General features: G+C 38.6%; 1 protein-coding gene across 3 annotated transcripts in view; it reads right to left on the bottom strand.

Annotated features, from left to right (window-relative positions):
* Positions 1-12,869: 12,869 nt before the first annotated feature.
* The window catches only part of LOC116334034 (replication protein A 70 kDa DNA-binding subunit-like), a 42,049-nt gene continuing 40,296 nt past the window's right edge, over positions 12,870-14,622 (bottom strand). For all 3 annotated transcript variants that reach the window (XM_031757331.2, XM_039618237.1, XM_039618236.1), the window contains one exon: positions 12,870-13,657. In XM_031757331.2, coding sequence (XP_031613191.2) covers positions 13,556-13,657 — 102 coding nt within the window. In that variant the 3' untranslated portion in view covers positions 12,870-13,555. The remainder of the gene's footprint in view (positions 13,658-14,622) is intronic.

The following is a 14,622-nucleotide window of genomic DNA, read 5'->3' as shown; positions in this document are numbered from 1 at the left end:
ATGACTTGTTTTTAGAGTCAACCTGAAGTTGAGAAATTGCAGTTCTTGGCACGTCCACATTTTATTTGGGGGATTTATCTAATTAAATTTTAATTTTATTCAGTATTGTTATTAATATCATTATTATTTATGTAGTAACTTAAACAAAAGTAAGATGTTACTGATTAGCCCAATTAGCAGGTGTTTCCCAGTGGAGCATTATTGACTGGCCATATACATCCCTCATGTACAGTATATGTTCAACAAGTAGGAGGAAGCAGCTTTCATAGAAAGTTTGTATTTGATGCCAGTAAAGTGACATTTTCTTCAGCTGTGCACAGTTTCTTTTCCCACCCACTGATATTTTGCTGAATTACTTTGAACTTGGCTGCAGCTTAAGCGAGAAGAGGTGGCTGAATAGCTGTGGCGGTGGCAATCATGAGAAGCAGCGCAATTTGGATGCCATGCATCACAGGTATTAGCGCTCATGCCACCCACCTGTCACACAGTAGCACAGCATGCGGTTTTGTTTTGATCTTTTTTTGTGGGGGGGGGTTCACGGACATGCTTCAGTGGAACTTAGCACTCTTACAGGCCCCGAAGTGCAGGGAACCTCTGCATGAGTGTTTTCAGGATGAAGGGCACATCCTGTCAAACATCTCCTGGAGGTGTTCATCTGAATTCAGGTGTGGTGATAAAAGTCATAGGTCATAAAGGTCATAGGAGTCACCTAATTTTCATGCCCATGTATTATTATTTAGTAAGATAACACAGAGTTCACTCCTTGGTGCACTGGTATTCTGCACTGCTTAATGGTAGGTGTAAATCAGCAGAGCACATTTCTGAAACTGAAACTCTGAACTCTGAATCCTTTCAATTTAATTATTAGGACTATTTAAGCCTTAATCCAAAAAAAAACAAACAAACAAAGAAACCTTGTGTTTCTTTGTTTGTTTGTCAGTCAGAATGTTTAAGCTTAACTGACTGAATGATGCCTATGCTCACATATCCATATTCACTGTCGAGGATAGTAACGGTCCAATGTCTAACTTAAAAGTGTGAACAGCTCCAGACCATATATACTAATGACTGACTTTTCATGAAAAAAATTAGTGAAAAAAAAATGTGCATTTTACGTTTTATATCATACACTTTTAAAAGCATTAGCTGTTGAATAAACATATGAACCAATGTGTTATTCAAAAGAAGAATATTTTACTGTGTCTTAAAAAAAAAAAAAACCTCGAGGGGATGTTTAATTTTTCAGGACTAAAAAGCAAAATGGCACACAAATTTTTCCAGAGAGATTGCTTATTTGTTTTGCATCTAAACTAAATGGCTCGTTAATAAATAACTAGCAGTTTGTTGGTACATTAACCCTATAAGGTATAAACTGGCTTTTCTTTTATTATTTTTTCTTCTGTAACACTTTATAATAATTCATAATTCATAAAGCATTCCTCCTCCTTAGTATAAAATTTATAATTAATTCTCGATTAATAAGCTCATTTATAACATGTTCATGGTATCATTTATAAAGTTTAAGTAGGTAATTAAAACAGTATTTAGTTGCATATTTATTTATATAATGAGCTTATTGATCGTGAGTGTGTTAATAGATGTTTTATAAATGCTCGTTACATATTGTTAGCAAATTTTAATTCGATAATACTTACAGGTGCACACTGCTGTCTTTCTCTCAGGGCCTCTGTACAACTGCTTTTTCTTATTTGCACCACATCACTCCTATGTTGTTTTGCTATTTTCAGATTCCCTCATGATCATTCAAACACCAGCATGTGCCTGTCCCTGCAGGAACCTGGCCAAATGTGGTAGGAGCACAGACGGGTCTCATGACAGTGTCAAAGTCCCCCTTGAACTCTGTCACCACTGTCCCATAAAAAATACACACAGACATGTCATGTACAGCTTCACAGTTTCAAGATTCCTCAAAACCCAGTTTTTCTTGATTTGATGGATCTAAAATCCATCAGTTAACAGATTTGGGTCTAATTTGACCCAGAAAAACCTACTGTATAAAACGTTGTAGCATCTGTACAATAGTATAAAACTTTAAGATATTTGATTTTTTGTGTATTTTGGGTCACTTTACAAAAATCATCAAATATCAGCCTAAAAGAATGACATTTAGGGTATTTATACTGCCATCAAGTTTCACAACAAATCAAAAATGGACACAAACAGTATGAAAGGGTTTAATCATGCACCCCACTGAAGCTTGCTCTGTGGGCGCAGTGCACTCAACTCCACCACAGTAACTCAGGGAACTTATTTGTAATGGACATCCATCTGCCATAAGTGCTCTGTCCTGTGGTCCCAGCACATTCCTAAGTGAAAAGGTGATCTGCAAACAGTGCTGGCGTAACAATTAATCCACCTGACACTGCTCCCTGAATGGCTGCCCCACCTCTCCACCTGCAATTGAGGAGCCAGAAACCACACCATCATTATGGACATTACAGAAATCTAAAGAAAAATAAGTGCACTGTTAAAAAACTGGGCTAGGGTAAAGGAACACTTTTTAATCAGATACAGCATCACGTCAGTTAAATTTCTGGTATATTGATCTGGTCAGTTAAGTAGCAGAGATGGTTGTTAATCAGTTTCAACTCTTTTGGTTATAATGAAATTAACAACAGGTGCACTGGGCTAGGGTCAGTGTCACTACTGGTAGCATGAGGCGATACCTGGATCCCACAGAGCTTGCACAGACAGTCCAACTCTTTCTGAATGGTACATCATTATGTGCCATTGCCGGAGGGCATCCACGCGCAATAATTCTTCCAGTTGTTGCCAATCATATATGCAATGTTGACAACATCATGAGTTAACCATCGGAGCATGTTTTTGATCTTCCAAAAATCTCAAATATCATGAGAGATATTCAGGAATAGAACATTTTTATATTTTCTAAGCTAATTAAATTTAATGTGTCGCATATTCACTCACAGCAGTTCTGCACCTCCCACACAAGCACATCAGTCTCCTCTTGAGAGAAACTTTTGCTGTGAATCCACTCCTGACTGTTCTCTGTGCCACAGACTTGAGCTCCATGAAGCAGAGACCAATCCTCTAGAAATGAAAGGCAAAAGGCAAATTTGATTGATGATGACTGAAGTGAGCCTCTACCACATCCTGATAATCACACCCTGTTTCCAACTGTAACTTCAATGGTACCACATGCCTCCAGCAATAAAATATCAAAAAAAAGTCCACCACCACAGCATGAATGCAGCACTCTGCACCACTGATTCTTTAGAACAGAGCCCAGAGACACCAATTTGTCCGTCAACAGCAGCCACGATAGACCAGACTACAATGCAGTGTTTTGAGTAATGTGTACCGTTCACACATTTTTCTTATTCTGCTACACATAAATTTCTAATTCTTCTGCTCTCCCTCTCCCCCTCTCTCTCTCTCTCTCCTGCTGTCATTGCTCTTCCTCTACATAAAAAAGTGCAACAGCTTGTCAAGTCTGAAGGGTTCTGAAATGTATTCATTACACTGTTAACCAAAAAGGAAGCAGTCTACACTCAGTTATATAAACTATAACTCTCTAACACTCTATAACAGTACTGCTGAGCAGGTTGTTGGCAATAATTTCAGTAAGAAAGATTGTATTTTGTCATGTTCTACTTCAGACTAAATTTGATTGGCTCATTCAATCCACAACATGTAAGCATTTCTAATAAAAGAAATACATATTGTTGCTTTAGTAAGCCCTCATCAAAAAATCATTGATTTTAGTTTTGGGGATTCTTTTGCCTTATTTTTGCAGTAGTAAAAGTCTTGCCTTCTGTTAACTGAGTAAACTGAGGGTATTTTACTCGGCCCTAAGAATGTTAGAAATGTGGTGGCTAACCAGATATAAACATGGTATTAACTTGGCCCCCAGTGATGTGAAAAATCTTGGAGTCATTTTGTCCTTCAGTGTGGATATTAAGTAAATATGTAGGACTGTTTTCTTGCATTTGAGCAATATCTTTTAAATTAGAAACATCCTGTTTTAGGGTGATGCTGATAAGATAGTTCATGCATTTATTACTTCTAGGCTGGACTGTTGTAATTATCAGGTAAACCTCCTTGTAAAGTCTTTTGTTGACCCAGAACGCTGCTGCAACCATATTTCTCCAAAGTTAGCTTCTCTTCATTGTTTCCACGTTAAATTTTAAACTAAATTTAAAATCCTGGTCACATTAAAGGTCTTGAAATATCAGTAAAGCTTTTGGTCTTACAACACAAATGGGAGAGTAAATTGCTCTCCCATTTGAACATATGTCCAGTATACATTATGTACTGCTCACAAAAAGTTAGGCAAGACTGGGATAACACATCAGATCTGGATGAATAAAATATTCAACTTCTTTAATGAATTAAATGTTGTAATTTATTGAAAATAAAGTCACATAACAATGGGAAATGTAAACTAAAATTATCAACCCTCTGAGGCCTGAATGGTATTTTACACGGAGGCTACAATTCACAGATGATGATCATCATCAATATACATTGCCTGGTCTGATGAGTCTCGTTGTCTGCAGCAACATTCAGAGGCAGAATCTGGTGTAAAACATGGATCCAGCCTGCTTTGTGTCGACAGTTCAGGTTGGCCGTGGTGGTGGGGATATTTTCTTGGAACGGTTTGGACCCCTTAGTACCAACTGAGTGCTGTTTAAACACCACAGGCTACATCCCTTTATGACCACAGTGTACCCATCTTCTGATGGTTGCTTCCAGCATGGTAAAGCACCACGTCACAAAGCTCAGATCATCTCAAACTGGTTCCTTGAACATAACAATTAGTTTACTGTGGCCTCCACAGTCACCAGATCTCAGTCCAATAGAGCACCTTTGGAATGTGGTGGAACAGGAGAGTCACATCATGGATATGAAGCTGACAAATCTGCATCAACTGTGTGACGCTGCCCTTTCAACATCGGCCATCATCTCTGAGGAATGTTTCCAACATCTTGTTGAATCTATGCCACAAAAAATGAAGGCAGTTCTAGCAAGTTGTACTTAATACTGTGTCCAGTGGGTGTGTACACTGAGATGAATGTGCAATGTAACAAATTTATTTGCAAAATAGATCAGAAAGATGAGTCATATAAAGAAAAACATTCTCTAAATCAAAATCAGAATACACCTGATACAGTCATACACATATATTTGCCCTACTCAATTTTCAAAATGCTGAATAAATCCATTATAATTGGATAACAGGTCTCAATGTAACAAGTGCTTGATTTAAAGTCTGTGTCACTTCATCTGATGTTATCTTATAAATTCCTCAACTGATCAGGTATGCACCCCATATAAACATGTCAGTGTCGTTTCAGTTTTCCTTACCTACTGGGATTAACCAACGATAGGCACCTAAAATTTTATATCATCACTGCACCCAGTGATTTAAGTTATGATCCATCAAATTCCTTGATTAATGTTGTTCACAGAGTCGTAAACATGCTCACGCTGGCAATTTAAAATCGTTCCATCTCTGAAGAGTTTCCATGCATAAGTACGGACACACAGTGCTTGCTGGCCTTGGTGTTGACATGGCCTCTGGCTCTTCAAGAGGAGCAGAAAAAAAAAAACATAGATGCCCTCAGGCCAAATCTGTTTATGATAGTGAGAGAGGGCAATAGGCAAGGTTTATTTAAGTGGTGGTGGGTAGGAGAGAAACAAAGATGGGAGAAGATGAGAGGCAGCGCAGAGAGAAAAAAGAAATCGATGAGGAGCTCAGAGAGAAATGATGATGGTTCTGTAGAAATAGTATAAAAAACAACAGATACTGTAGGTGGACAGGAAGGCAGAAGAAAAGACTGATGAGGAGAATAATGGAATGAGTAGGGAGCTGAAGGGGGATTGAGTAATTTATGGAAAGAGTGGAAAGAGGCATGAAGGGAAGACTGAATAAAACAAAGAATGGCCTCCTACAAAAGAAAAAAGTTGAGACCGTTAATGAGAAATCTGGACCTACAGCTCCCTTAAACAAACATATAGCATGAATGGTGAGACGTAGAGCAGGATACCTGTGCCGCTGCCTCTGAGCTCCATTTGACTGGGATAACTGAGATCATGCATTCATGCTTCAACACACACACACACACACACACAGAGCAGAGCCTATAAATACCCTCGCGAGCATGAAGTGTCCTTGATAACACTGTGAAATCCTTGAACAGAAACAGGCAGTCAAACTGTCTATTAAAATGTTCTGTAAGCTCTGCAGAGAATTCGTTGGCAAACCAAAGAGGAATGTTCGCAGAGCTTCGGAGGGGAAAAAAAATTCTTCTTCCTGCCAGCGGACGGATGTTGTGGATTAATCAACGAAATTTTAAGTTATGCACATCAAAGCACAACATGTAGATAGTTGATGGGGTGCTGTGTGCTGGCTGCTCTTATATTCTTTATTTTTTTTTAAAAATCACATAATCAATCAAACATCCATAAACATTCTATGAACCAAGTATGTGAAATTAAAAGTTCATTCTTCTTTTGGCAGAGACAAAGAAATGGCTGGTTCACTCTTATTGTGTCACCACAGCTTTCAGGTACAGACTGTCCAGCCGATTTAAACATAAAGACTTTCATTCTAGAGATAAAAGTGTTCTGATTATTGACTTGGACACATATTTTACCTGACATGCTCTGACATTTTGGTTCTGTGTTTTGTAAATACTCTTCATATAGAGTGTATATTTTTGTCTTTGCAAATGGTAATAAGATATTCACTCAGTTTCAAAGAAACAATGGTACTGCCAGTGAAAATGTTCTAAAAGCCACCGTTATGGGTAAGGAAGGTTATTATTAACCAAACTGGAGACTCGGGGAATCTAGCCATATGCAACTACCATATTAAGCCTCCTAGGTGTATTAGTAATCAGTATGTGGTAGCAGCATATATGCCCACAGCAGCACACCATCGTTGAAACCAGTGATGGACTGTAACTAAGGTTACTCAAATAAACTGCTGGTCAACCAGAAACACTTGCATACATGCTCTGAGTTTTTCAGTTTTATACCCTAGAGGAATATGCAGTTAGACCAATTACTTTAGATTGTTCATGCATAATTCACAAATGTCCAAATTTCATTAATCTGAAGTTTCTGATACACAGGAAGACTGAGCTCTTGAGGTAGATGTAAAATCCATTGTCAGAGAACAGAAACCAGGGCTGTTATGGAGAGACTTGGTTTTCAAAGAGCAGCGATGATACAAATATAGTGTATGTTCATCACACAGACGTTGTATGAGTATAAAATATAATACAACACTCAGGATTAAACTATTCAGTGCTTTAGTAGTTAAACATAGATCAATATATACAGCAGGAAACTTCAATATACATTTTTTGGGTTTGTTTTGTTTTTTCCTAATGTTGCCTCTGTACACCACTACAATGAATTTTAAACCAAACAGTCAAGACATGATTGATCTGCAGCATTTCCGCTTTCATTCAAGGAGATTAATAAAGTTGTTGCATTAACTGTTTGGCAAATGCCCCATTTTTAGGTGCAAAATGTGGCTCCAAACACTCCTATAGAGAGATCTGACCCTTCAGGTGCTCCAGCTACTCGTCACTGAGGCCTCATAATAAATGACCTCAGCTTAAGGGTGACTTTGAACAAGAAATTCTTAAGGAAGGGTAACAATGAGAGCATCTGAGGTATACCAAATTACTCAAGAACTGTAAAGAAGTCAGGAGAGAGGTACAACAGTGAATGTCTACAGCCATCTACAAGACACAGTGCTGGAGACACAGTGTCAAAACTGATGGAGTGATGAACACATAAAAGTACTAACAGGTTTTGAAACATCACGCAATACCATCTGGAAAGCATCTGATTGGCAGCAGCTTCTTTTTTCATCATGACAATGATCCCAGACACACAAGCAATGCAATGCAAATGTACCTAGGTAGAAAAAGACACAGTCAAACACTGTGAGTCATGGACTGGCTTCCCCAGAGCCCAGACAACACTGAAGCATGCTTGGATCATCAGGACAAAGAACAAAACAAAAAACAGCCAATATCCAAAGAAGAGCTTTGAAACTTCATTCATGAAGCCTGGAGAATTATTCCTGAAGTCTATATTACAATGGAGCTCAGGCTGTGTTGAAGAATAACGATGGTAATAAAAAACTTGACTCTTCTTCCTTTTTTCCTTGCAAAAATATTTTTAGAAATGAGGGGTGTCTCAGGACTTTTGAACAGTATTTACTTTACCAGGACTTTCCTGCAGCTTGTGCTTGTCTGCAGCTCCCACTGCCCAGTCAGTAAAAATCATGTTCTGTTAGGTTAAGGTCAGGAGACTTCCTCAAACATTTAAGAACAGTCCATTATTTGCCTTAATAAGTTCTTAGGTTACTTTCCTGGAATGTTTTGCATCACCGTCTGTCTGTAATGCAAAATTTGTCCTTGACTAAAGCAAAAAAATATCTCTGTACACAACAGAATTCATCCTACTACTTTAATCAGCTTTCACACTGTCAAAAAACACCAGTGACACATTCGACTGGTCCCAATTAATTAGCTGATTTTAGAGGTTGTTCTTTTGTTTCACTAATTATGCAAGTTTTTGATGTACTTCATTGTAAAGGGTTACTCGTACAATATTTGGTATTCAGCCCAGTAATAAAAAATAATTTGTTAAACACTTGTTCTGCAACTTAGACAAATAGGTAAACATGTCTCTCTCCAGAAAAGGGAAACAAAGGAGGAGAAGGAGGCTGGAGCAAACACAGTTAGAGGTGCATTATTTAATGATGAGTTGTAAGCAAATTAAAGCACAATATACTTGAACTGATCAGATTAGAGGGCTTCATTCCAGTTCCTGTTCTTATATTGCAAGATAGACTGCTGTAGAATGAATGAGAGTCATGTTGCATGATCTAGGTTCAACTATTTAACCTTTATTACTGTGAATTTCATGAATCCAACAATATTTGATAATCTTGTCACACAAGTCCCAATGAGTTTTCCTTTAGGCATCAGATGAACCTGAAGAAGACGGGGAATTCTGAGTTTTCTGTAAGGATGTCGAACTAACAAACATGTTGTGTCACTTCACATTTACTGTATCAAATTGTGGCTACTTGACAGTAAATTCCAGGGCTGCTTTTGTTGTTGGTGGTGTTTTGTTTTGTTTTTCCAAAATTGGAGAGTCCTGTCTATCTCTGCATGTGTCTATGTGTGTATACACGCACACTCAGATTCATAAGGAGAAAACTAAGCCAACACGCTTTCATTTACTGCGGCTGGTAATTGCTGCTGTCATTCTGTCTGTCTTATTAAAATGACAAGAAACTGTGCCTTGAGTTTAACACATACACTCATACAGACTGCACACAGAGCTTTGGTTGACTTGTTTTTACAAGACATGATAACATAGCTGGTATTTTTTCACCTTGTGAGTCTGTGTGTGTGTGTGTTGGAAAATTGTCATCTAGGAGATGCCTACAGCATGCCAACACAAAGGAGGCTTTGAGTACTGTGGACAGATTTGGTCTATATAATAGAGTCACAATAGTACAAGATACAGTCATGAACATCCAGAGGTGTGTAAGGTGAAATCAAAATGATAGGTGGGTGTGGTCCAAGCAATGACAACTCTGTAATTGTTTAGTTATCATTTAGTTATCTGTACATAGTAATCATGGGTTGGAAGCCACAGGCTTACAGGTATCTCTGATGTGATCTTGATGTGTTTGTCTTCGTGAAATTAGTTGTTCTTTTTTTCTAGCTAGCTCGATGTTCCTCTCAGCATGTATCTATGTCTCAAGAGCTGTCCACTTCCAATTTCAGACCCACGAGCCTGCTCAGTGTTTGTTGTTGTGCTTAATCCCCATTATTTTTATTATCAGTAGTCCATGCTACAGCATTGTTTGGCCTGTTTATGCTGTTGGCAAACTGTTCTTAATCATACTGAGAAAAGTAAAAACAAATAAAAAATAAAAATAGGAGTGGTGGATGTTTACATGCTTAAAATGGGTCATTTCAGCCTGTTGCTAGGTGGTTGCTAGGCATGTGTAATTCAACTTTAATGGATATAAATGAGATATTATTGTTGTGAAATTAAAATGGCAGGATGGCTTCATGAGGTGGTAGAGGTGCATAAAGGCTAAAACCAAGTCATTTTATCCTGTTGCCAGGCAACGTGATAGCATCATAATACATCATGCGTAATACTAATTTTATGGACATAAATGAGATGCTGTTGTTGTTAAATTAAAAGGATAGGATGTTTTTATAAGGTGTTACAGGTGCCTAAATGCTAAATATTGTCATTTTAGCCCATTGCTATTTGGTTGCAAGGCAACATGGTGACATCATATTATCTTATTTAGTGGAGTATTTCAAGGGTCTAAGTTGTACCAAAGCCATTGAATGGCCGCTCATGGAGCACAATAGATCCCAAAGTAAGCGTCATACACTAAGCGCGCCATAGAGATATAGCAGCACAGTCTGAGATTCACTTTTAAAATATAGGAAGTTAAAAAACAAGTCTGTATGTTATCAGCACACATTTCAACTGCCCTTTAAGCATTTGGAAGAACTATTTGAAGGCTACATGACCCACATTATGACCCCAAATTGGGAACCCCCACTGATAGGACTCTGACTTATTCAAGGACTCTGAATTGTACATGTGTGAGTTGGAGGACAAAGACAGAAACAAACATGCAGATGGAGATAGATTACTGCTATTAAACCAATAAGTATATTTGTTATTATGGTCATCTTCAGTATGCCAACCAGTTTGACACTTTTTGTATTCAAAGCTGTTCCAGGTGTCTCCCAGATCCTCATATATTCTCTCTTTGCTATCCTTTCTATTCAAGGCTGACAGCTGCTTATCCTGAATCTGGTTGTCTTGGAGGTTTCCTTTCAGTACAAAGAGAGCTTTACTCCTCAAGGATGAACTGCCGGCTTTCTCTCTTGGTACTGTAAGGTGTTAACCTCTGTTTGTAAAGTTCATTGAGATGAAAAACTGCATGTTATGATTTGAAGAAAAACTAAAGTGAACAGTGAAGCTGCAGAAATAAGGAATTGTTTTTCAATGACAACTGTGGCTCATACCAAAGATCTTCAGGTCGTAACAACAAACACTAATAATGAGAAAAGTTTAGCCCACAACAGCTGAATGAATAGCTTTTTTCATATGCCACAAGTACAGTATTATAGACAAGCACGTGATGTAGAATATGTAAATGCACATGAAATATTCCACTCTTGCATTCTAACACCCCACTTTCCCTCCCCACTTCACACACATATCCGCACAGACAGGATGGCCTGCGGACAGATCGACTGTGATCAGGACTTTGACCTCCGCGATAACCGCAGCTCATTTCCATTTGCTGTCCTTGTTGCCTCACACACCTCGCGCAGATAGAGAGACAGACTGTGTATTCACCGGACTGAAACTCCCACATTCCCACAAAGAAGATATGCCAGACTCACTGGCAATTCAGTTCACTACTTCTTTGCACGTCACATTCAGATAAAGTTCTCAAAGGATAATAAAAATTCTCCTAATCTCTTCGCTGTGTCCTCCTCTGTCCCACAATGCCTTGGGGCTGGCTAAGGCTGCAGATTGACATGTCTCCATCTTAAGTCTCAATCACCAGCAAGGCTTTAAGTTGGAAATGACTTTCTGATCTCATGGACTCCTTTTTAGATTTACTGAGCAGAACAGAGAGTTACACTTTCTCCACCGACTTAATCTAGCAAATAATAAAATACATTTTTTTTAAAAAAAGTCTTGATTTGATTTGACCTGGAAGAGTTTGGGAGTAAAGTGAACCTCGAAAGCTGGAGTCACTTCTGCCAGTATGGGACAATTTATGTTTGTTAAAAAAGTAGTATGACTCAAAGTCAACCTTTAATCACTCACGTAATTCCCTTTACACTTTGGCTTTAAAATGCTTTCTGTGTTAGTAAATGTCACTACATTCAATGTACGCTGTCTAATTTTTATGTCTTCAGAGAGTGATTATTAGAGAGTGACGCATCAGAGCACTGAACAAAAACAACAAAAAAACTCATACAGAGATAATGGAATAAGTTGGGCAAGAGTTGACACATGGATAAAAAGATTACTGTGTGCATTATAATCTCCCAAATCTCCACACATGGCAGGCAGCAGGCAGGAGATGTTACTGCTGGTGCTTGGGAGAGGAGGGAGCAGGCAGCTTGCTGCCAACATAAATCAGTGTCATGGCCTTGAGCCACACCTTACTGGAGGAATGCCACTGAAGCACTTCCCTTGCTTTCTAGTGTCTTAATGCATACTCAGTGAGCAAAAAGGACTCTCTAATATTGATAGAGACATTTAATTTGAAAGTAATTTCGAACTGAAATGCCTGATTTATCAGTGAACCAAGTGTGACTTTTAATCACTGCATTCGCCCGCCTGTCTCATGGCCACGCCAGTCACAGTATGAGAGTATTTTTCCTAAACTGTGAGCCAAAATATTTTATATATTTATAAGTATTTAATATAAATATAATATTGTCAGTGCCCATTTTGGTTCTTGAGATAAAACGCCACAGAAAAATGTCTGTCAGCCTTTAGCTCAGTTGACTGCTGAGAAGCAAAAGAAAACTTTTATTTTCATGTATAGTTGATCAGTTTTTACGTCTCCTTCCTAAAACTTTTAGCTTTCAATTTGATTATTTACAAAGCACGCCAGCTGCCTCAGGTCACCTTATCCTGTGAGGTGAAAACCTTACAATATTTCTGAAAGAAATCCAGGTGTTTAATATCGCTAAAAAATATAATATTTTCTGATCTCACAGCAAATGCAATTTTCCGTTTTGTAAGCCTACCTGTTAAGACAACACAGATAAAGACAAAGACACTTTCTATCTTAATGTCCTTTTAATGCCTGTTTTTTTCTTGTCTGACATTTCTTGGAAGCACAAAAGGAAATCAAACACAAACGCGCGCACACACACACACACACACACACACACCCAAGATATCTTTTAAGAACAAGGCGCACGCTGTGAACGCAGCTTAAACACGTGCGTCCCCCACGCATTTTTTTCCGAAGACTCTGTTTGAAGAAAAAACAAAAAAAAAACAAAGACTAAATAAATGTGACTCATCTACGTCTTACTCAACTAACACTGAGCATCACCAGTACAAAACCGAACAAATAAGTCACGTTGATGAAGAAAAAAGAAAACACTATGATCATGGTATTTACATGATGCGTAAGACGTGAAAATGTAAGCAGGTTCAAGAACACGGTAAAAATTCTTTAAACTGAAAACACAAAGTAAAATTGCCATTAAAATAAAGCTGGAAGTTGCTTCCATCAGATCTTTTTCCTTTTTCCCTCCACTCTGTGAAGGAAATCATCCGCTAAATATCAGTCTTTTGTTTGGCTGCCATTTATTCAGATGAATCACTGGCCGCCCCCTCTGCTGTCTCAGCCTGATATGCTGTTATCTCGCAGGTGGGAAAAAGTCGGACACTGGTCGCAGAATGGCGAAAGATGCGTTTAATGACCAGAAAGACATTTGAATGGGTGAGACTAAGTTCATCTAGCCAATTTGTAGATGTTTTGCAGGAGTCTCCGGCTGTATTCCCTGTGGTCGACCGGCTGGACTTCCATTACAGTTACCTTCACTCGACTCTCATCCTGTGGAGGAAACAGAGGGTTTGCGTTCAGTGCACAGCATCGGGTAAAGAAACAACAACTTTAACTCTCTGATCAGCACGATTCAAGACTGCACATAATCATTTGTCTACTGAACCAATTAAGACCCAACCAGTGGAAAGTCTGCTTTAGGACTGAAACTTCCTGCTACTGACAGAGCTTTGCTGTCAGCTCAGACTTGTACCAACAACCTTCTTCTCAAAATCTATGCAAAAAGCCGCAAGGCCAGTAGATTTTATTGTATGGTCTAATTTCAGATCCTTTGGCAAGTGTGAGCCATGATGTCGTTAGTCATATCGAGCTGAGCTGCATAATTTACATGGTGTTTAATATGTTGATTTTAATTTGCATTGCCTGCTTCTTCTGTTTTGATACGTTGGAGAATCTCACAAATGTAAGAAAACGAGAGCGGCTTTTTTCCCCCCATGATGTAAGCGAATCTTGTCATCAAAGCACTCTCTTTGGGAACCAGACACCTCTGATGATGAATTTAAGCATTTCACCTCAAACGGTGAAAATTCAGCAAGTCAGACCGAGTCCTGACTGTCGCAAGACTAAAAAAATAAAAATAAAAGGCTTCCAACATAAACAAGAACACAAACACCGGCTACTGCACAATCACAGACTTCAGCAATATTTAGCAAAAACTCGTGTGATTACTCAAACCTAATGGACTGTGTGATTATAAAGTGACCCTACGTGGCCCCAAGGCAGGAAGCAGAGCAGGAAAGGTGACACTTTCCATGTCATTTACAAAAGTAAGCAAAAAGAAGGATGTTCCACCTGTTTCCTTCATATTAATAAAAATAATATCAATAAAAACATATTCTAATCTGCCATATTGCACAGTGCTACAGTGTTTAGTGCCTCGAAGCTTGAGGCTTCCTGGATCCACAGGCCAGCTTCTGTGTGAAGTTTGCATGTTCTCGGTGTGCCTGCGTGGGTTT

Source organism: Oreochromis aureus, linkage group 10 (genome assembly GCF_013358895.1).
Source record: "Oreochromis aureus strain Israel breed Guangdong linkage group 10, ZZ_aureus, whole genome shotgun sequence".
NCBI classification, from domain to species: Eukaryota; Metazoa; Chordata; class Actinopteri; order Cichliformes; family Cichlidae; genus Oreochromis; species Oreochromis aureus.
Note: the sequence above shows the minus strand (reverse complement) of the source record. Positions and strands in the feature narration are given on the sequence as shown.